The sequence below is a fragment of the Schistocerca nitens genome, chromosome 6 (genome assembly GCF_023898315.1).
Source record: "Schistocerca nitens isolate TAMUIC-IGC-003100 chromosome 6, iqSchNite1.1, whole genome shotgun sequence".
Classification (NCBI taxonomy): Eukaryota; Metazoa; Arthropoda; class Insecta; order Orthoptera; family Acrididae; genus Schistocerca; species Schistocerca nitens.
In genome coordinates, this window is record NC_064619.1 from 454345535 (window position 1) to 454369997 (window position 24463).

At 41.2% G+C, this 24463-nt stretch overlaps 1 protein-coding gene across 3 annotated transcripts in view; it reads right to left on the reverse strand.

Moving 5' to 3' along the window:
- LOC126262522 (GATOR complex protein WDR59) overlaps nucleotides 1-24463 on the reverse strand; it is a 299723-nt gene that overhangs the window by 228298 nt on the left and 46962 nt on the right. For all 3 annotated transcript variants that reach the window (XM_049959194.1, XM_049959192.1, XM_049959195.1), the window contains exons 3-4: nucleotides 16887-17022; nucleotides 894-1098 (exon numbers count right to left, since the gene is read on the reverse strand). In XM_049959194.1, coding sequence (XP_049815151.1) covers nucleotides 894-1098; nucleotides 16887-17022 — 341 coding nt within the window. The remainder of the gene's footprint in view (nucleotides 1-893; nucleotides 1099-16886; nucleotides 17023-24463) is intronic.

Consider the following 24463-nt stretch of genomic DNA (forward strand, 5'->3'; position numbering starts at 1 on the left):
TTGAATAGAAGAAGGGATCGTTTGGTACGACATGTTCTGAGGCATCAAGGGATCACCAATTTAGTATTGGAGGACAGCTTGGGGGATAAAAATCGTAGAAGGAGACCAAGAGATGAATACACTAAGCAGATTCAATAGGATGTAGGGTGCAGTAGTTACTTGGGGATGAAGAAGCTTGCACAGGATAGAAGAGCATGGAGAGCTTCATCAATCCAGTCTCTGGACTGAAGACCACAACAACAACAACAACAACAACAACTGAATGTTAGAGAGTGGTGGTACAACTCACATTTACTAGGTAAAAGCTGATATCAACGTTGTGTAGCACTTCTATAAACTCAACCGTTACTTCATCACAGTTAACTAATCGAAAACTTAACAGATAAGTGAAGGTGCACCATAATTGGGAAAACTGGGCTGTTCATTTGGTATTGCTCAAATTTATAAAATTTTAAGCTATACTGTACCAAAATTAATATAAAATAAAATGTATCATATTTTTCTCATTTGTTTTGTCAAATATTTGTGTACAAAATTGAAATTATGATATAATAACACAATTTAACAAAAGTCAGGTGGTGCATTTAGAATTTTTCCGGAGAACCTAGGACACGAAAATCAAGGCTATGCATACTAAGTAGACTATCAGATTTTTCCACTGTCTATCTTTGTTTATTCTTCAGACCAAGTAATGCCTAGATCATTTTTAATTTGATTTTGTATTTTGGCTACCCCTGTAGTCTTTTATGTTTCTCTTTGATGTAGAGAAGGGGTCTGTGATAGGTATTTTTTGCTTATTTTCTTTAACTGTAAAATGTATCATATTGGTATTAGCCAACTATGACTCTCCTCTGTTTGCAAGGAATAATATAAGAGTCACAAGAAATACTTACCCACAGCTGATAAAGATAGGGCAGGTCGCCTCTGATCTCTCACATCCCAAATGTGAATGAAGGTATCAATTGAACAGCTGGCCAATAAATTGGGATCAAAACGGTGCCAGTTGAGATCACTAATTACTCTTGTGTGAGCACGGAGTGAATGAGTCTGAACAAGATCACCATTACTCCATGACAATATTTCCACTCTCTGGTTGCTCTGTGAATACAAGAATAAAACGGTAATTCTACACATACCAAAAATCCAAAAACCACAAATATATACACACATACACATATACACACACACACCAAGTGGCGGCAGGGGAACACACACAAAAGGATTTAACTTTTACAAGCTATCAGAGCCAGTGGCTCCTCCTTCTGGTAGAAGAGTTGAAGGGGAATGGAGAGGGGTGAAGGAAAAGGGCTGGAGAGGTTTTAGCGAAAGAGGAACAGTTTAGAAAAGTCACCCAGAACCCCAGGTAACTGGAGACTTACTGGATGAGTAGAACAACAACAATATGAAAAAGATAGACTGCCACTAACCACAAAGAGGAGGCAATGAGTGGCAGACAGGCACACTGAACAACAACTGCTATTATTTAGCAATCAGATTAAGTTCTTAATAAGACAAAAACTCAGACAAAATAAAAGACACACACACACACACGTTTCAGCTCACATGAACATGATCACTCCTGTCACTGGGCAACAATACCCAATTGAGACTGCATCTGAGGTGAGAAGCTATCTATTCTATGCAGGATTGGGTGGGGGGGGGGTGGGGGTTGGGGAGGGTTGGGGGTAGGGAAGAGGTGTGGGGGGGGGGGGGGTAGCAGGGTAGAGGTGGGCAAAGAAGCTATTGCTGCCTGTGGGAGAACATATGGATATGATGGGGACAGGATAGTGGGCAGCTAGTTGCAGCATCAAAAGGAAGTGCTGGGGAGAGGGGGAGGAGAAAGGAAGGAAATAAAGAAGGGGAAAATACTATGAATGTGCACTGGCAGGACAGAAGACATGAGTAGGGCTAGAGTGGGACAGCAGGGAAGTGGACTGGTAGGTGGTGAACAGGGACTACTGAAGGCTGGGGTAGGGGGGGGGGGGGGAGGATATATTGCAGAGATGGTTCCCACATGGGCAATACAGCAAATCTGGTAATCATGGGCTGTGACATGCTCATTTAAGTTGAGAAATTAGTGCTGAGAGGCATGCTCAGCAAATGGGGGGTCCAGATGTCTCTTGACCACAGTACGGTGGGTCATTCATATGGACAGACAGCTTGTTAGTGGTCATTCTCATGTAGAATGCAGCACCGTGGTCGCAGCTAAGCCGGTAGATCACAAGGCTGCTTTTACAAGTGGCCCTGCCTTTGATCGGATACGAGATGCCCATGAGAGGACTGGGGGGCAACAGGTCTTGCACTGAGATCAGGGTATGTGTTGGAGAGAAGGCACATGAATAGGTTGGCATCATGTGGTCACTCATTGCTGTACCATAGATTTGTTTGTAGGTGTTGCCTTCAAATAAGAAGTAATTGTGGATGATGATACAACTGGTCATGGCGTACAGGAAGCAGCTTCTAAGTTCAGAGTCAGTCGGACTTGGGAAACATATTGTTCATTAGAAGCAAGGAAAGGGCACTGGGGACGTTATTGGAGTGGGAGCTGGCATTGTCAATGATGAGCAGTGTGTAGGGTGGTAAAGGAAATGGAAATGCAGAGTCAGTACAGGAAACAATTAGTCCTCTTCATGTAAGAGGGTAGGTTGCATAAAGTATACTGTAGGTGTTGGTTGACAAGGGCAGAGATTCTCTCTGAGGGGGCACGTAACCAGCCACAATGAGATATCCTTGGTGGTTGGGTTTATGTGTGTTAGGAAGCATGTTGTTGTTGTGGTCTTCAGTCCTGAGACTGGTTTGATGCAGCTCTCCATGCTACTCTATCCTGTGCAAGCTTCTTCATCTCCCAGTACCTACCGCAACCTACATCCTTCTGAATCTGCTTAGTGTATTGATCTCTTGGTCTCCCTCTACAACTTTTACCCTCCACGCTGCCCTCCAATGCTAAATTTGTGATCCCTTGATGCCTCAGGACATGTCCTGCCAACCGATCCCTTCTTCTAGTCAAGTTGTGCCACAAACTTCTCTTCTCCCCAATCCTATACAATACCTCCTCATTAGTTACGTGATCTACCCACCTTATCTTCAGCATTTCGAAAGCTTCTATTCTCTTCTTGTCCAAACTATTTATCGTCCATGTTTCACTTCCATACATGGCTACACTCCATACAAATACTTTCAGAAACGACTTCCTAACGCTTAAATCTATACTCGATGTTAACAAATTTCTCTTCTTCAGAAACGATTTCCTTGCCATTGCCAGTCTACATTTTATATCCACTCTACTTCGACCATCATCAGTTATTTTACTCCCTAAATAGCAAAACTCCTTTACTACTTTAAGTGTCTCATTTCCTAATCTAATCCCCTCACCATCACCCGATTTAATTTGACTACATTCCATTATCCTCGTTTTGCTTTTGTTGATGTTCATCTTATATCCTCCTTTCAAGACACTGTCCATTTCATTCAACTGCTCTTCCAAGTCCTTTGCTGTCTCTGACAGAATTACAATGTTATCAGGGAACCTCAAAGTTTTTATTTCTTCTTCATGAATTTTAATAGCTACTCCGAACGTTTCTTTTGTATCCTTTATTGCTTGCTCAATATACAGATTGAATAACATCGGGGAGAGGCTACAACCCTGTCTCACTCCCTTCCCAACCTCTGCTTCCCTTTCATGTCCCTCGACTCTTATAACTGCCATCTGGTTTCTGTACAAATTGTAAATAGCCTTTCGCTCCTTGTATTTTACCCCTGCCACCTTCAGAACTTGAAAGAGGGTATTCCAGTTAACGTTGTCAAAAGCTTTCTCTAAGTCTACAAATGCTAGAAATGTAGGTTTGCCTTTTCTAAATCTTTCTTCTAAGATAAGTCGTAAGGTTAATATTGCCTCACGTGTTCCAACATTTCTACGGAATCCAAACTGATCTTCCCCGAGGTCCGCTTCTACCAGTTTTTCCATTCGTCTGTAAAGAATTCGCGTTAGTATTTTGCAGCTGTGACTTATTAAACTGATAGTTTGGTAATTTTCACATCTGTCAACACCTGCTTTCTTTGGGATTGGAATTACTTTATTCTTCTTGAAGTCTGTGGGTATTTCGCCTGTCTCATACATCTTGCTCACCAGATGGTAGAGTTTTGTCATGACTGGCTCTCCCAAGGCCATCAGTAGTTCTAATGGAATGTTGTCTACACCCGGGGCCTTGTTTTGACTCATGTCTTTCAGTGCTCTGTCAAACTCTTCACGCAGTATCTTATCTCCCATTTCATCTTCATCTACATCCTCTTCCATTTCCATAATATTGTCCTCAAGTACATCGCCCTTGTATAAACCCTCTATATACTCCTTCCACCTTTCTGCCTTCCCTTCTTAGCTTAGAACTGGGTTGCCATCTGAGCTCTTGATATTCATACAAGTGGTTCTCTTCTCTACAAAGGTCTCTTTAATTTTCCTGTAGGCAGTATCTATCTTACCCATAGTGAGACAAGCCTCTACATCCTTACGTTTGTCCTCGAGCCATCCCTGCTTAGCCATTTTGCACTTCCTGTCGATCTCATTTTTGAGACGTTTATATTCCTTTTTGCCTGCTTCATTTACTGCATTTTTATATTTTCTCCTTTCATCAATTAAATTCAATATTTCTTCTGTTACCCAAGGATTTCTAAGAGCCCTCATCTTTTTACCTACTTGATCCTCTGCTGCCTTCACTACTTCATCCCTCAGAGCTACCCATTCTTCTTCTACTGTATTTCTTTCCCCCATTCCTGTCAATTGTTCCCTTATGCTCTCCCTGAAACTCTCTACAACCTCTGGTTCTTTCAGTTTATCCAGGTCCCATATCCTTAAATTCCCACCTTTTTGCAGTTTCTTCAGTTTCAATCTGCAGTTCATAACCAATAGATTGTGGTCAGAATCCACATCTGCCCCTGGAAATGTCTTACAATTTAAAACCTGGTTCCTAAATCTCTGTCTTACCATTATATAATCTATCCGATACCTTTTAGTATCTCCAGGATTCTTCCAGGTATACAACTTTCTTTTATGATTCTTGAACCAAGTGTTAGCTATGATTAAGTTATGCTCTGTGCAAAATTCTACAAGGCGGCTTCCTCTTTCATTTCTTCCCCCCAATCCATATTCACCTACTATGTTTCCTTCTCTCCCTTTTCCTACTGACGAATTCCAGTCACCCATGACTATTAAATTTTTGTCTCCCTTCACTACCTGAATAATTTATCGAATGGAAAAACTGGTAGAAGCGGACCTCGGGGAAGATCAGTTTGGATTCCGTAGAAATGTTGGAACACGTGAGGCAATACTAACCTTACGACTTATCTTAGAAGAAAGATTAAGAAAAGGCAAACCTACGTTTCTAGCATTTGTAGACTTAGAGAAAGCTTTTGACAACGTTAACTGGAATACTCTCTTTCAAGTTCTGAAGGTGGCAGGGGTAAAATACAGGGAGCGAAAGGCTATTTACAATTTGTACAGAAACCAGATGGCAGTTATAAGAGTCGAGGGGCATGAAAGGGAAGCAGTGGTTGGGAAAGGAGTGAGACAGGGTTGTAGCCTCTCCCCGATGTTATTCAATCTGTATATTGAGCAAGCAGTAAAGGAAACAAAAGAAAAATTCGGAGTAGGTATTAAAATTCATGGAGAAGAAGTAAAAACTTTGAGGTTCGCCGATGACATTGTAATTCTGTCAGAGACAGCAAAGGACTTGGAAGAGCAGTTGAACGGAATGAACAGTGTTTTGAAAGGAGGATATAAGATGAACATCAACAAAAGCAAAACGAGGATAATGGAATGTAGTCAAATTAAATCGGGTGATGGTGAGGGGATTAGATTAGGAAATGAGACACTTGAAGTAGTAAAGGAGTTTTGCTATTTAGGGAGTAAAATAACTGATGATGGTCGAAGTAGAGAGGATATAAAATGTAGACTGGCAATGGCAAGGAAAGCGTTTCTGAAGAAGAGAAATTTGTTAACATCGAGTATAGATTTAAGTGTCAGGAAGTCGTTTCTGAAAGTATTTGAATGGAGTGTAGCCATGTATGGAAGTGAAACATGGACGATAACCAGTTTGGACAAGAAGAGAATAGAAGCTTTCGAAATGTGGTGATACAGAAGAATGCTGAAGATAAGGTGGGTAGATCACGTAACTAATGAGGAGGTATTGAATAGGATTGGGGAGAAGAGAAGTTTGTGGCACAACTTGACCAGAAGAAGGGATCGGTTGGTAGGACATGTTTTGAGGCATCAAGGGATCACAAATTTAGCATTGGAGGGCAGCGTGGAGGGTAAAAATCGTAGAGGGAGACCAAGAGATGAATACACTAAGCAGATTCAGAAGGATGTAGGTTGCAGTAGGTACTGGGAGATGAAGAAGCTTGCACAGGATAGAGTAGCATGGAGAGCTGCATCAAACCAGTCTCAGGACTGAAGACCACAACAACAACAACATCTCGTCATACATTTCATCAATTTCTTCATCATCTGCAGAGCTAGTTGGCATATAAACTTGTACTACTGTAGTAGGCATGGGCTTTGTGTCTATCTTGGCCACAATAATGCGTTCACTATGCTGTTTGTAGTATCTAACCCGCACTCCTATTTTTTATTCATTATTAAACCTACTCCTGCATTACCCCTATTTTATTTTGTATTTATAACCCTGTAATCACCTGACCAAAAGTCTTGTTCCTCCTGACACCGAACTTCACTAATTCCCACTATATCTAACTTTAACCTATCCATTTCCCTTTTTAAATTTTCTAACCTACCTGCCCGATTAAGGGATCTGACATTCCACGCTCCGATCCATAGAATGCCAGTTTTCTTTCTCCTGATAACGACGTCCTCTTGAGTAGTCCCTGCCCAGAGATCCGAATGGGGGACTATTTTACCTCCGGAATATTTTACCCAAGAGGACGCCATCATCATTTAATCATACAGTAAAGCTGCATGCCCTCGGGAAAAATTACGGCCGTAGTTTCCCCTTGCTTTCAGCCGTTCGCAGTACCAGCACAGCAAGGCCATTTTGGTTATTGTTACAAGGCCAGATCAGTCAATCATCCAGACTGTTGCCCCTGAAACTACTGAAAAGGCTGCTGCCCCTCTTCAGGAACCACACGTTTATCTGACCTCTCAACAGATACCCCTCCATTGTGGTTGCACCTACGGTACGGCCATCTGTATCGTTGAGGCACGCAAGCCTCCCCACCAACGGCAAGGTCCATGGTTCATGGGGGAAGTTAGGAAGCATGTAGATATAGAAGATAGGAGTGTGAGAAATGGTGGGGCTGAGGAGAGAGATACTCAAGGGAGTTGAACTGGAATGGACCTAGGTATTTAAGGAGGGATTGGAGATATTACTAGATTTCTGGAATGGGGCCAGTGTGGCAGGGACTGTAGATGGATGTATCTGACAGCTGATGGAGTCCATCTGCCTGGTAATCGCTATAGTTCATAGTCACAGTTGTGGAGCCCTTGTCGGCAGGTAGGATTATAAGGCTAGGATCAGCTTTTATAGGGTGGATTGCTGTTCTTTCAGCAGATAAGAAATTGGTTTCCATGTTGAGAGATTTGCGGAATGATGTGAAACAAGGTTTGCGATTAGGAAATTCTGGAAACTTTTGAGAGAAGGAGAGGAAGGTCTTCAACATGTCCATTATGACTGAATCTGAGAGTGGGACAAAGTATAATGCCTTTAGAAAGGACAAATACTTCTGTGAGAATGAGGTTTTTGGAGGAGAGGTTCATGATTGTGTTGTGGATGTGTTTAGGCTCTGAGTTCTGTAAGATTGGAAAGTGAGTTTCTCAGGGTGTTCCAAGTTTGGTACAACTGAATGGCACATTTTGGTGGCTATGAGGGGGTTCACAGGAGGTTTGATGGAGGTTCTTGTAGTGGCAATGAATAGTGAGGGTCCAAAGCTGGAATATGAGACCAATAGATTGTACAGTTTTTTAAGATGGTGTTGTGAATGCTGCTCTAGTTCCTGGAAGGCAAGACTTTCAGTTTGGGAGACGGGATGCAGAAATTTGGGACTGCACAGCAGGAGGATTTTATGGATGAAGCAGAGGCAGAGCAAGGAGTTTGGGCCTGGTTTACATGGTTTTGCACACCTAGGTTGATGAGAATTATTGATTAACAAAAACTGAGTAGATAAAGGTCAAAACAACGTTTGGTGAAATTACAATCTACAGTGGCAACATTAGGAGTGCAATGGAAATTCCACTGTTAAATGCAGAGGAGAGAGCAGATAGGTGGAAAGAGTACACTGAAGGCCTCTATGAGGGGGAGGAACTGTCTGATGATGTGATAGAAGAAGAAACAGGAGTCGACTGGGAATGGATAGAGGATCCAGTATCAGAATCAGAATTTCTAAAATCAGTGAGGGAATTGGCAACAAAATGACTGATCACGTTGAAGTGTAGAACCTATAAGACTGGCAATATACCATCAGACTTTTGGAAAAACATAATCCACACAAATCTGAAGATTGTGACAGCCAACACGTAAGAGTATTATTGGGCAATCAGCTAACAGCAAATGCATCCATGTTGCTGACAAGACAAATGTACAGAAGAATGGAAACAAAAATTGAGGAGCTGTTAGATGATGGTCATTAGATGATTATCATTTTCGTTTCAAGAAAGATAAAGTCAGCAAAGAGGTTGGGCTGACATTGTTGTAGATAATGGAAGCAAGATTAAAGAAAAATTAAGATATGTTCACGGGATTTGTTGACCCGGAAAAAGCATTTGATAGTGTAAAATGGTACAAGATGTTCAAAATTCTGAGAAAAATAGGCATAAGGTGTAGAGAAATAGCGGTAATATATAATACGTACAAGAACCAAGAGGGAACAATAAGACTGGAACACCAAGAATGAATTGCTCATATAAAAAGGGTATAATGCAGGGATTTGCCTTTACTATTCAATGTATAAACTGAAGAAGCAATGACAAAAATAAAAGACAGGTTCAAGAGTGTGATTAAAATTCAAGGTGAAGGGATATCAATTATTAGATTCACTTATGACATTGCTATCCTTAGTAAAGGTAAATAAGAATTTCAGGATCTGTTGAATGGAGTGAACAGTCCAATGAGTACTGAATATGGATAGAAGTAAATCAAAGAAAGATGAAAGTAACGAGAAAGAGCAAACACGAGAACAGCAAGAAACATAACATCAGAACTGTGTATCAGGAAGTAGACAAAGCCATGGCACTGTGGTACTTAGGTGGCAAAAAACTCATAACAGATGGAGCAGGAAGGGCATAAAAAGCAGAGTAGAACTGGCAAAAAGAGCACTCCTGGCCAAGAGGAGCCCACTAGTATTGAAAACAGGGCTTAGTCTATGGTAGTGACACATGGACTGTGGAAAATCCAGATCACAAGAGCATCAAAGCATCTGAGATTTGACACTACAGAAGAATGTTGAAAATTAGGTGGACTGATAGAATGTTGAAAATTAGGTGGACTGATAAGGAAAGGAATGAGGTGGTTCTCCACAGAATGCATGGTAAACACTGGCAAGAAGAAAGGATAGGATGACAGTACATTTGTTAAGATGTCAAGGAATAACTTCCATGGTACTAGAGGAAACTGTAGAGGGTAAAAGCTGTACAGGAAAACAGAGACTGGAATGCAGCCAGAAAATAACTGAGGAATTGAGGATGTAAGTTGCAAGTGCTACTCTGAGATGAAAAGATTGGTACAGGAGAGGAATTTGTGACAGGCACATCAAACCATCTGACAGATGACCTCTCTTTAAAAAAAAAAGGGGGGGTATTGTTTGGGGAAGACAGCTTGGAGCTGGAGATGAGTAATTTGATGGGCAGGTCATTGGAGAGATTCCATGAGCTAGGCAACAATGCAGGAAAAGTATGAGGGACTGGGGTTCCGGGTAGGGATTGGAAAACCTTTCAGTATTGTCACAGAGTAAGGATCCATGGTGGAGGATAAAAAAAAGTCCTTAACGTTACATAAAATATATGTTTATATCACAATAACCTAAGCAAGACAAACTATGTGAAGTATAGAGGAAAAAAGGGTTGAGACAGTCACTAAAGGGGATTGTGATGATGATGATTGGTTTCTGGGGCACTCAACTGCGCGGTCATCAGCACCTGTACAGAGTCCCTATTTTTATACAGTCCGATCTAGCCACTGTCAGGAATGATGATGATGATGATGACGATGATGAGGGCAATACAAACACCCAGTACCTGGGCAGAGAAAATCCCCAACCCAGACGGAAATTGTACCCGGGACCCCATAATCCAAAGGCAGCAACACTAGCCACTACACCATGAGCTGTGGAGGAAGAGGATTGTGACGAAAAATAAATGGACAACAGCTGCAAAAGGCACCATCAAATTAAATGATGCACTTGTAACCATGTCAACATCAAAACAATATGAACGGAACGCCATAAGCAGGTAATTCCAGGGCAAATGGGAATTTCACAACCACTCACCAGTGATGCAAACATCCATGGCAGGAAAATGTGGTGCCAAAGCCATTTAACTTATGCTTACTCCACAATATCACATTACTGCCAAGGATTATATGACCAGTTTGGCTTATTAGGTCCATCCCATGGGTCAGTGTTTGTTCCCAAATGGTGATGCTGTGTTCCACGATGATGGGGCCCCTGGTCACACAGTCCACATCACCCAGAACTTGTTTTGTGAGCACAAGAATGAATTGTCGCATCTGCCATATTATTGAGCTTTTTTCATCTACTTTGGAGAGGATAGTGTGTGGCTGCTATCTACCTCCATCATCATTAAATGAATTTACAACAATTTTGAAGGAAGAATGGTATGATTCCATTGAAAGTCATACAGGACCTGTATTTATCTATTCCGAGATGACTGGAAGCTGTTTTGAATGCCAATGGGATTCCTAGATTGCATTAGCCATGGTAAAGTGTCGTGTTTTTGGTGTTTTCATATTCTTGTCCATTCCCTGCATCTAAATTATCTTTTGGGGGTTCTACTTTAGAATTAACAGTATCAACTGAGCCAACCATTACTCACGACACTGAAATTTCACATAACTGCACTGTATGCAGCCCGTGTTGCAACATACATTATTATTGAATCAACTATGGAAATTCCTGTGTAAAACAATACGCAAAATAAAGGAAAGGCAACCACTCAACTATAGCTGACTGATGTGTAAAGCATAAAAACGTACAAATGAAAACAGAATTTACACTAGCTTTCGAGCTCTTGCTCTTTCTCTAGTACAAGTACAAACATTCACAAACAAAACCACACACACTCCCGAATGTACACACCCACAGCCATGGTGAGACTGACTGTTGATTATCAATAGTAGTTGCCTGGGCAGATGGGGAAGGGGAGAGGTAGGTAAGGAAGCATGAAGGGAGGAGGGGGTAGCAGGATGGTGTGAGGCATGTGTTTCGACAGGTAATTTAGGGACTAAACAAAAAAGATGTGAAAAGTTCAGTGAGTAGAGCACATAAGAGATCCTGACACCAGCAATCCCTGCACTCATAGCTTTTACCTATTCTGCAAACTCCACAAACCTACCCTCACAGGTTTTTCCAACTGGTCTTCCCATTGGAGCTGGGTACACTGCTCCCACAGAATGAACTTCTGATTTGGTGGCCAAAACCTCCAAACTACTGTCCGTACCTCCCATCCTGTATCAAGATAGTACACACTTCCTTCACCGCCTTTCCACAGCTCCTGTCCCCTTACCACAAGACTCCTTATTGATCACTGTGATTCAATGTCCTTATACACCACCATTCCACACGCCCATGGCCTTGTTGCCATGGAACACTACTTAATTGTCATAGCCAACCACATTCTGACACATAATTATTCTGTTCTGAATATCAAATCTATGAACAAATCCCTTGTACTGCCATGGGTACTTGCATGGCATCATTGTATTCTAACTTATTTATGGGCCATCTGTCATAATCCTTCCTACGCAGTCAACACTCTAGTTCAGATTTAGCGACAACATTTTCACATTTTCATGATCTGGACTCACGGCAGGGACAATCTTGCTGTTTTGGCAGGGACAATCTTGCTCTTTTGTCCATAACCTCAACATCTATTCCGAAGTGTGTTTCATCTGGTATTTCTCAACTCAATGACCAACCTTCCTGGATGTTCTTTTCCACCTACATAGGTTGGAATTGTCTCTCCACCACATCCCGTGCTCTTGCTTTGCCCCTGAACTAAGCCTCCACTAACCTGTTTCCCACAGCCTCATTCTAAATTTTCCCTTCTCTCTACACCACTCATTCCCTGTCCAGATTGTACACTGCCCTCTCCCACCACTTCACACCCCCTCATCATCTATCATCTCTCTCTCTCTCTCTCTCTCTCTCTCTCTCTCTCTCTCTCTCTCTCTCTCTTCCCCCCTCTCCCTCTTCTCTCCTTTTTCGCCCACCTCCCTTTCTCTCTTTCCTCCTTGTCTTCCTTTTAATCCCCCCCCCCCCCAACCCTCTCTCTAGCTTGTATGAACTCTACCCTCTGAACTCCTTTATCTTGTTGTGCAGCTGTTGAGTCATCTGTCAAAAGATCTACCTCACACCATCCCGTTATACCCTTCCCCCCTCATGCATCCTTCCCTACCCCCTCCCAACCACCATCTACCCAGCCAACTGCTATCAATAATCAATTATTAGTCTCGGTCCAGCCACAGGTGCGTGTATTTGGGTGTCTGTCTGGTTGCAATTGTGAATGTGTACTTTTATTAAAGAGAGAAACAGAGGGGGAGGGGGGGGGGAGGAGAGAGAGAGAGAGAGAGAGAGAGAGAGAGAGAGAGAGCTCATGTAAGTACTGTTTTCTGTTGCATGTTTCTATATCGCAACCAATCTATCAGCTACAGGTGAGTTGTCACTTTCCTTTATTTTACGTATTATTAGTAAATCAGATTCACAGTGTTGTCCTCATCGTTTCATCATCATTTGGGAAAATTTGCAAGACTGGACAGTGAAAGGATTGGGTATTTGTTCGGGCACTAATGACCACGCAGCTGAACATACCACAAATCAAATATCATCATCATCATCATCAAATATGCTTGTCCCAGGCACCTACTTCCCTGGGACAAGTGACCTGCAATGAAGAATGTCTGCACCAAAGAGTTCAATAACTCTATTGAGCTTAGCTTGCCCCTCAGTCTCTGTAGTTCACCTTATAGTTCTTTTGCAAATTTTATTACACCTTAGCTGACCACATCACTTGTTGTATACAGGGTGTTACAAAAAGGTACGGCCAAACTTTCAGGAAACATTCCTCACACACAAAGAAAGAAAATATGTTATGTGGACATGTGTCCGGAAACGCTTACTGTCCATGTTAGAGCTCATTTTATTACTTCTCTTCAAATCACATTAATCATGGAATGGAAACACACAGCAACAAAACGTACCAGCGTGACTTCAAACACTTTGTTACAGGAAATGTTCTAAATGTCCTCCGTTAGCAAGGATACATGCATCCACCCTCCGTTGCATGGAATCGCTGATGCGCTGATGCAGCCCTGGAAAATGCCGTATTGTATTACAGCCATCCACAATACGAGCACAAAGAGTCTCTACATTTGGTACTGGGGTTTTGTAGACAAGAGCTTTAAAATGCCCCCATAAATGAAAGTCAAGAGGGTTGAGGTCAGGAGAGTGTGGAGGCCATGGAATTGGTCCGCCTCTAACAATCCATCGGTCACCGAATCTGTTGTTGAGAAGCGTATGAACACTTCGACTGAAATGTGCAGGAGCTCCATCGTGCATGAACTACATGCTGTGTCGTACTTGTAAAGGCACATGTTCTAGCAGCACAGGTAGAGTATCCCGTATGAAATCATGATAATGTGCTCCATTGAGCGTAGGTGGAAGAACATGGGGCCCAATCAAGACATCACCAACAATGCCTGCCCAAACGTTCACAGAAAATCTGTGTTGATGACGTGATTGCACAATTGCGTGCGGATTCTCGTCAGCCCACACATGTTGATTGTGAAAATTTACAATTTGATCACGTTGGAATGAAGCCTCATCCGTAAAGAGAACATCTGCACTGAAATGAGGATTGACACATTGTTGGATGAACCATTCGCAGAAGTGTACCCGTGGAGGCCAATCAGCTGCTGATAGTGCCTGCACACGCTGCACATGGTACGGAAACAACTGGTTCTCCCGTAGCACTCTCCATACAGTGACGTGGTCAACGTTACCTTGTACAGCAGCAACTTCTCTGACGCTGACATTAGGGTTATCGTCAACTGCACGAAGAATTGCCTCGTCCATTGCAGGTGTCCTCGTCGTTCTAGGTCTTCCCCAGTCGCGAGTCATAGGCTGGAATGTTCCGTGCTCCCTAAGACGCCGATCAATTGCTTCGAACGTCTTCCTGTCGGGACACCTTCGTTCCGGAAATCTGTCTCAATACAAACGTACCGCGCCACGGCTATTGCCCCGTGCTAATCCATACAGCAAATGGGCATCTGCCAACTCCGCATTTGTAAACATTGCACTGACTGCAAAACCACGTTCGTGATGAACACTAACCTGTCGATGCTACGTACTGATGTGCTTGATGCTAGTACTGTAGAGCAATGAGTCGCATGTCAACACAAGCACCGAAGTCAACATTACATTCCTTCAATTGGGCCAACTGGCGGTGAATCGAGGAAGTACAGTACATACTGACGAAACTAAAATGAGCTCTAACATGGAAATTAAGCGTTTCCGGACACATGTCTACATAGCATCTTTTCTTTATTTGTGTGTGAGGAATGTTTCCTGAAAGTTTGGTCATACCTTTTTGTAACACCCTGTATATGTCTCTCATTTTGCTACATTCTGAAAGCCCACTTCCTTTTGTGTAATTCACCTGTCTTAGGTGACAGATGGTCTGTCCTAGAGGGTTCCACAAATCTCTGCCCACCATGGCTCTGCCTTTTAGCTGACACAAGAACACTTATCTGATTAAATGTAGTGTGCACTGTGACCAACAAATACAGAAGCTGTTTGCATGGAAGGTCTAACAATGGTCACTTTGGGCCGAACCAATGGCACGCAGGTCATTCTGTTGCTGGCTTCGAGAAACCGTAAATACTTTAGACTACCATAGGTATGTTAACACTTTAATTGGAATGGCAATTGACAAAATGTGTTGCTATCGGGGAAGTCTGCTTAATGACAGAGTTTTATCTCTGTGGTTCAAAGCATCAAAGGCTGGCACAAGTTTGGTTGCCAGTTCTCCCACTCAGTCTAGCTCACCCAAAACTGTATGATTATGTCCTTATTTCCTAGCTTAAGTGAAGAGGAATTTAGTGTCCCAACCAAGCAGTTCAGAATCTGAGGACACACCACATCTGATAGTGACATTGCCCATTCTGAAATTACATTTAGATCGCCACCACTGCATTGCTACCAGAGCCTCCAACCAGATCTGGAAGTTTGGACTGGTTTTGTGGTAGGCCAGTAATTTTTTCAATTAGACTGTTATCTGGTAACTAAACATGTGTGGACAAGATAGAGTAAAAAAACAGTTTATTAAAATCATTTAGTAAATTGGATAGCAGCCAGTCAAGGAGCTTATTGCACCCCAACTCATTTACCAACGGCGTGCTCAGACAAGTGTGAGCACCATCTGTTTAGTAGGGTACACTAGCACTGCTCATTTCCTCAAACTTGGGTTTCTTGTGAACTGGCAAAATGATTTGATGGACTGGTGATATGACATTCAAGTTTGTCACTGGTTACTGTAGTACCAGAATGCTTTGGAATGTGAAATGCCTCATGTACAAAAATAAAGCACCAAAGGCCGCCACAATCATTGGTTTGGTAAAGGCAATGAAAATACCAGGATTTTGAAAGAAGGCAATTAAAAACATCAAGTTAGGAATACAGAAACAGTTGATTTATCAAGTCAAACGACATATGACAAGGTCCTTAAACTGTGTCCTGTACCTAGAAGGTACAACACTGCCTACAGTTTTGTTTGTGCAGGTATGGCTTCTCTTAGTTCAGTACTGGTACAGTTGATTTTACCTCTGTGAGTTCTCTAAGAAACATATTCAGTGATCTATGAAAATCTTTTAATCAATCACTTTTTGTGCCATTTTTTTCTTATTTGCATTTTCACACTCTCCTTTCACCATTTCTAGGATAAGCTCTGCTGCACAGTGTTATTCTCGATTCATCATCACGCAGTGAATCACTTTGAAGTACACACTCCATAGCCCACTTCCAGTTTTCTCATTTAGAAAAGCTTTTTAATCCCTTGTCACTTGACTAAATTACTGACATAGTGTGACCCAGTTTTAAGGTAACACTAGATTAGCAACCCACTTTCTTGTTTATTTGCTACTTGGATCAATTCCTCATTTGTTTACTGCTGACGACCTCTGCACTTTACAACAAGACTGCTCTAGACAATGTTTGAATAGACTTTATGACAATCTACACACTATTGTAAGTTACAGCACTACTTCTTACTTTGTAACCTGCTTCTTTCTTAATAAAATTCATACAAGCAAGTCATAAAAATGTAAATTTCCTTCCCATCTACATCTTGAAACAAATATTAATTACAATATTATTAAACTATTCTAATGTACTTCTTGCTGGTTCTGATTAGGACAGTGCTGTTGAATTGTCCTATTATATGCCCATGGGTTCCTATATGTCAAGTACCAGCTAAACACAAAACTGGGAGAAAGATACAGGTAATCACAAAAAAGAGACGAAATTAATTTAAACTTCAATTACATAACTGAAAGAAACAGATAATGTATTTTATGAATGTTTGTTTACTGTATTTATGAAGCTTATCTTTAGTAAGTAATTAATTATTGAATAAAATTATCTACTGTACTCACAGATATTGCACATAATTCTTTATTAGTTGAACTAGGATTCCACTGTGCTGCTCCAACTTCATATTTACTGTGTCTAGGAACTTTGTGAAGAGCATCCGATGGATCATTTAAATTTTTAACTGCTAAATATCTACGCCTGAAAATTAAATTACATGATGTATTACAAATCCAATTTTAAATCTATGCTACTGTTTAAAATAACATAATAAATTAATTGGTTGTAAAATAAGAATAAATATAGAAGAAATAAAAACAAAATATGTACAACTATTCATACGTTAAAAATACCGCTTCAGTAGCAAAGTTATTTTATTACCACACGACTGGTTTTGGGTTCTTATAAGCCCATTTTCAGGTTTCGTAACTTGGTGCTGTGGCCCCAAAGCTTTACAACTGAATTGGTATTTTCAATTTCTGGTACAGTGCTCAGTTGCAGATGTTCCTCCAACAGAACTGTTTGTACACCTGTTCAGTCAGAGCTAATCACAGAACAAAGTCTCTCTCTCTCTCTCCCTCCCTCCCCCCCCCCCCCCCACACGTGTGTGTGTGTGTGTGTGTGTGTGTGTGTGTGTGTGTGTGTGTGTGTGTGTGTGTGTGTGTGTGTGTGTGAGAGAGAGAGAGAGAGAGAGAGAGAGAGAGAGAGAGAGAGAGAGAGAGAGAGAGAGAGAGAACAGGAGAGAGGATATTCAGTCTATCATATAAAAACGTAATACTAACAAATGCCCTTAGGCGCATTAAAAATAAAACAGGAGCATGTTCCTCATTCAAATGAGGACTGATGAATTACTTCTACATCTACATGGATACTCTGCAAATCACATTTAAGTGCCTGGCAGAGGGTTCATCAAACCAAATAATGTTGATTACACTGTATCAACAAAGGCGCGTGCGCCCACACACACACACACACACACACACACACACACACACACATTACTTTAAGCTGTGGACAAGACTGAGGCTGGGGTACAGTATAAGACAACCAGATAACAGTTTCACCTCCCATAATTCAGTGTCCTTATCTCACTGACTCATGACTATGCTCCATAATAGCAAGGCAACTATACAAAGTAGCATAGTACACATCTAAGAAAATTGCAACACCCAGAAAGTATGACCCCCATGAATCAAAATGCAGATAGTGTGTACAACAATATACCAGAAATACTTGATTAAAACAGCAATGATGGAGAACACACAGGCTTATCAATATTCTCTCGAGTGACCAGAAAGGTCAAAAAGTGATGAGCCATCAAAGTGGAAATGTGACACCATATGACAGAATGTCTTTTCAATGTCAAAATGGAATGTTTGGTATCAATAATTTAGGAAAACCACTAAAACCTAAATTCAAATAGCCAGAAGGGGATCTGAACCATTTCCTAAGCGAATTTCAACAGTGAAGACTGTCACTGCCAGTACACTAACACCTAACACTTACCCCACCACCACTGGGTGACCGGATGCTGAGAGACTTGACAGAAAACAAACTATTAAGCCACTCATCACACTAGCGATGGTGTTCATGTACATACAAAAGTTTGGTATGACCCAACGCACAGTTTCAGGTTGAACAAGCAACCTGCAACAGCAGTGATGCAAATGTGGGACAAATGGAATTGAGGACAATGCTGCAACAAGCAGTAGATCATGTAATGAGCACACAGCGCAGTATGGTTATCATCTAGGCTGTATGGCCATGCATGCTATTGATTTATTGGCTCAGACTGCAGTGAGTATGTGAACACTATCATAGGTGTAAGTTTGTAGCCTTTTGCAGCCAGAGATAATAGCCCATGAATTTCTTCTGAGTTGCAGACAGCATCAGGTTGTAAAATGGTGTACAAGCCTCTCAATCGCCACTGATAGTGGCCTTCGTCAGGGTATTCAATACTATTGGGGCAATGTAATTTTAAAGTACTGTCTTCACTTCTGTCCCAATCTAATACATAAAAATGAATAGACATTTGATCAGCTTCTAAGCATTCCTACACCATTTATCTACTGTGCTGAAACTTTGGTGAATTGTTGTGTGTACATCTGCAAAGGTTTCTTAGGGGGTAAGAACCACCTACCTTCCATGGGGTGGAGGTGAGAGTGAAACAGTGTAACATAGCAGCTAGCTTAACTCAGGAAGTCTGGGGCAACTAAAACCAAATTTTGTATATAAATGACTCATTATTTGTATAAAACTACTTACTCTAGGGGTAAGTGTGGGGGTGGAAACTGTGACACAAAAATATTTGATAACAACCAACATTAGTACCAAATCCATAGTTTTCGAAGTAGCTACGCTCACGGGTGGCAGTGCCAATAAATCTGCACCACTAAGACAGTGGTTGGAGGAAGTTTGACACAGTGGCATTTCAGCATATCTCTGTAATGACTGGAGCAATTTGTACCAAACTTGGTGCACATTATCACTGTAAAAAATTACGTGACAGTACGATACAGCTAGCACCCCTGTGGTTGATGGTGGGGATTAAAGGGATGATATAAAAGAATAACTCAGGAATGTGTGAAGCAATTTCAAACAAATTTGCTATATACATGACTTCTTACTTGTATAAAAATACCATGGAAATAAGATACCCCTATTACATCTGGGGATGGGGTGGGGAGGAGAAGGGGTGACTTGTCAAAATATTCAGAAATGACCTATTGGTATTTAGTTGACTTGGAAAACTTTAAAAGTATGAAGCACAATCTGTGTCTTATTTGTGTTGTCAAAGCATCAACCAGGTCACTTCATGTGCAAGGATTAAAGCTGAAAAAATCCATGCTTTTCCAAGCTCAATTATATGTTGCATGCTCACAAGTGGGGAAAATTTGTTTTTGCAGATCATGGAAAGGCCAGAAATATTGCATATACCAGCAGTTAAACATATATTTTAAACTATATATGAAGGTAGTATCTGTTCCCGAAAGACCAGTTACCGTTGTTGACCATGCAGCTTTCGCTAGAGTAAAATGATAATTAAATGGACACCTTAGCTGCAAAAAAGTGTTGATATACTTCATTGGGGACATGTTGAAAATGTGTGCCCTGACTGGGACTCGAACCCGGGATCTCCTGCTTACATGGCAGACACTCTATCCATCTGAGCCACCGAGGGCACAGAGGCTAGTGAGCCTGCAGCAACTTATCCCTTGCACGCTCCCCGTGAGACCCACATTCCCAATATGTCCACATGACTAAATTCGTAGTGCGCCTATTAGATGTTTGCCCATCATACTCATTACTCGTAGCAGATTAATCTACCAAGTCCCATAAGGGTTTGGGCATAGCGTGTGCATTCGCACAAGAAGGTCAAGGGCCGGGAAGCCATATTTTAACTATATATGATCATATATAGTTATTCTCGTGCAAATGCACACACTATGCATATGTGTACCTGTTTGTAAAGGAAAAGAGGCATTGCAGTGTATACTGAGCACAACTAGTAATTTTAAAAAATAACATAAATAATATCCCTCATATGGCTGGATATCAGGGGCAGAGCTTAGGATATGTACTGATTAGTAATTTAAGACAGACGTTTATTCACCCAAATTGGCAATACATGAGGAATCTGCTTTGTAAGGCGGTGCTGTTCAGTGACAGTCAGGAGGAATCAGTAGGTAATTTGCTTTCTGTGTGACAAGACAGCCTCACAAACATAATCTTCCCGTATATTGGCTATTTCTACCATAGACACATAACATAATCAACCTTCATCACAGCCACTGGACACCACAGCAGCAGCACTACATCGAGAAGCAGCTCTCTCTTGAGTCACCAATGTGCCCCAATTAAATTTCATCTAAATTTACAATCAAAAAAGAACATCACCTCCCTTCCTCTCTACCCTTTGACACTAAATCACACGATAGAATTTTTTTATCGTCCTTATACGGAACCATATGGGCAAGAGTGAAGACAAGATTGGCAAAATGTAGTGTTGTCAGACAAGTCTCATTCCAATATACTTCAGAATGATAACTGTGTATTGTTTTAGATGCTGCTGAGGTGGCCACAGTCTGGCAAACCACACTATTGAACTGCATAACAGCTTCACATCAAACAAGATGATTCGAGGTACCAATGGCGTATGGATTCATACATACTGAAGACAAAAGAGACAGCAACTGTAACAAAAGTTAGATTTTTGAGCCTCACCTTCATGCAATCTACAAGTATTTCACCAGGACAATGCACTATTAGACATGGCAAGGAACATGCAAGCTGTTGATACGAATGTTTTCTTGGCCTGAAAAGTGTCTCACCCATTTAACATATCTAATAACTTTCAGAAGTCTTGAACACACTTTTTATTATTCCCAAAATCGCCTAAGCAGAAGCAACCACCAGTAAAATACATATGACATATTCAGGAACATCCACTGAACATGTAGTAAATGGATTCACGAGGCACAATATCAGTTTGGAGCTAAAATAACAACAACAAAAAAACTAACAGTAAATTAGAGAACAAATTGTGACCTCCAACTGAGGCCAGGGGTGACAAGTACGAGGAGTTTACAGGATTAAGTGTGGTGATTGTGAAAAATTTTATCTAGGACACACTGGTAGGTCCTTCAAAAACATTTTAGAGAGCATATGTACGATATCAATGAAGGCCGTATAAAAAGGCATCTTTTACAAAGCAACTACAAGCTAAGCAAAATTCAAACTAATCTTAAAATTCTGCACAATGTCCCTAAGGATTTACTATTAAATAAACATGAAGAATTGGAGATTTTTCAAAGTAATACAAATTTTTCATCAGAAATACTAGACAAACAAATATGACAGCAATTTAAAAGGCAACAGCAAACTATCAGTATTAAATACAATTAGCACATCAGGAATTTGAATCTTCTGGGGAGTGAAGATGCATTCTGAGAAAGTTCCGGCATATGCCGACAGATGGCATGACAACCTGAATAAGAAAGGCAGTCGAAACAAAATTACTGCGTCTCTAGCTGTGTGCACTGTAGAAGTACAGTGAGTCAGAGGGTGTAAAATCTCAACAAATCCATAGAAGGATGTTGTAAAGGTATGGAGATAGCTGCATTAATGAGAGAAGAGTGTATGAGTGGGTAGATGCCTTTAAAAGTGGTCATACGTCAGCCACAGATGAGCAATGGTCTGATCATCCCAGGGCAGCCGTTACTGACAAGAACGTGGGATGCACTGATGTCATGATTTGTGAGAATTGGGGTATTTCTGTAGAAGCTCTAGCCAGGGTACTAAGTATCAGTGTCAGATCTGCTCCTACCATTACTAATGAGTCTCTCAAAGTACCATTTTCTGTGTGCACAATGGGTGCCTAGGATGCTCACTGTTGAATACACTACTGACCATTAAAATTGCTACACCACGAAGATGACGTGCTACAGACACGAAATATAACAGACAGGAAGGAGATGTCGTGATACGCAAATGATTAGCTTCTCAGCGCATTCACACAAGGTTGGCGCCGGTGGCGACACCTACAAAGTGCTGACATGAGGAAAGTTTCCAACCGATTTCTCATACACAAACAGCAGTTGACCGGCGTGGCCTGGTGAAACGTTGTTGTGATGCCTCGTGTAAGGACGAGAAAGGCGTACCATCACGTTTCCGACTTTGATAAAGGTCGGATTGTAGCCTATCGCGGTTGCGGTTTATCGTATCGCGAAATTGCTGCTCGTGTTGGTCAAGATCCAATGACTGTTAGCAGAATATGGAATCGGTGGGTTCAGGAGGGTAATATGGAACGCCGTGCTGGATCCCAACGGCCTTGTATCACCAGCAGTCAAGATGACAGGCATCTTATCCGCATGGCTGTAACGGATCGTGCAGCCACGTCTCGATCCCTGAGTCAACACATGGGGACGTTTGCAAGACAACAACCATCTGCACGAACAGTTCGACGGCGTTTGCAGCAGCATGGATTATCAGCTCGGAGACCATGGCTGCGGTTACCCTTGTAGCGGGACTTTGAATTTCGCCGCGCTACATTCGTCCCCTCAGATATAAATATCCCGTCGCAGCAGTATGAGCGCTCGACGGCAGAGAGAAAATACCGAAATTGTAACCTTTTTTGTTTTTCTATCCGTTTTCAATTGTCTCTTGTTAGCAGTAGCTTAAGGCAGACGTGAGCTGATTAAGACGAATAAACTTATTAATGTGTAGACATTGGGGAAGTTATTATGAAATTCGGAGGATGGAGAGAAGCAACTAAAATAAATTGTATTTAAGAGCAAGACGGTTTTGTGCACATTATAAATTCCTGGACAATGAAACTTACTGCAAGATTTCGGAGCCGACTTTTCACCCAGAAATGAAGGAGACGCCGCAAGAAAGAAGACAAGTTAACCTGGTAAAGGATGATTTATCTACGCCACTTCCCCCTGTCAGTTACATTCTGTTATTCTCTGTTCCTTTTCAAAAATTTTGTAGTGGAAATTGGTTTAACTTTTGCTCAAAAACGCCACAAGGACCACCCCAACAATAGATTTTCTGTGATACGAAGTCCGATCTGCATTTCTTTCTTTCTTTCCCTTTTTTCACGGTCTCTCTTCTCCCATTTATTTTTTTTTATAAACCACTACAACTGGCTCCCGCGACAGGACGCAATTTTCGGATGTGTCGTTTTTGAGCAAATTTGAAACTTTACTTTGTATTTTTTCCCAACAGAGAATAATAAAAAATCCTGAAGTTTAAATGGTAACGAAAACACCAACTTTATTGTACCTAAGCAAATGATTATACAACAATATTGTAAAGAATTTTCGTAACTAATTCAATCTGTTTTTCTTTTCATGGCATATATTGATGCAAAAACCGTTATTTTGAGACCTTTTGGTGATTATCCGATGGAGATGTATTAAGAAAATCCATATTTGGACGAATACGATTTACGCAGAAGTGATTGACCAGCCGCTGCAGGACAGAAAATTTAATGGTGAGTCACACAATTATGTTTCATTCAAACATTCAATAGCCAACTGCAGAATCCATTTTCCCTTTCCACGCATCCTGTAGTTTTCTTCTAGATTTTTCCAAAATTATCTATCTCTATTGTAGTTTGTGGTAATTATAGTATTGTTGTAGCTGCATATGAAGATCGTAAATTTGACCGCCAAACAGTCATTTGTTACGAAAAATTTTGTCCGCCCTGCTGCATCTTTCTCAACCATTGTTTGCAATAGAGCAATCATTTACATTGACGAGAAAATATTCAACCCAAATTTGAGTCAAATCTTTATTAATCAGACTTGTATTATTCCCTTTTTGACTTACTATTATACATCCTATTACAATGGAACGCGGTAAGGTAGAGATAGTTTCGGCAGATGAGTTAAGTGAAGTAGATTCATCTTTCAACCAACAAGAAAGTCCGCGTTTCCCTCCATGGACGAGTTCACAGATCAATGCAATGATTTTGCCTCAAACTCGCAACATTTGTGATAATACACAGATGGCGACTTTAAATGACGAAATGTGTAATGGACGCGAGACTAGACCGTCAGCGCCATTGTTAACATCAATGTCAGAACCGAATATGAGACAAATTCAGCAATGTGACACAAATCGGACACAGGAGACT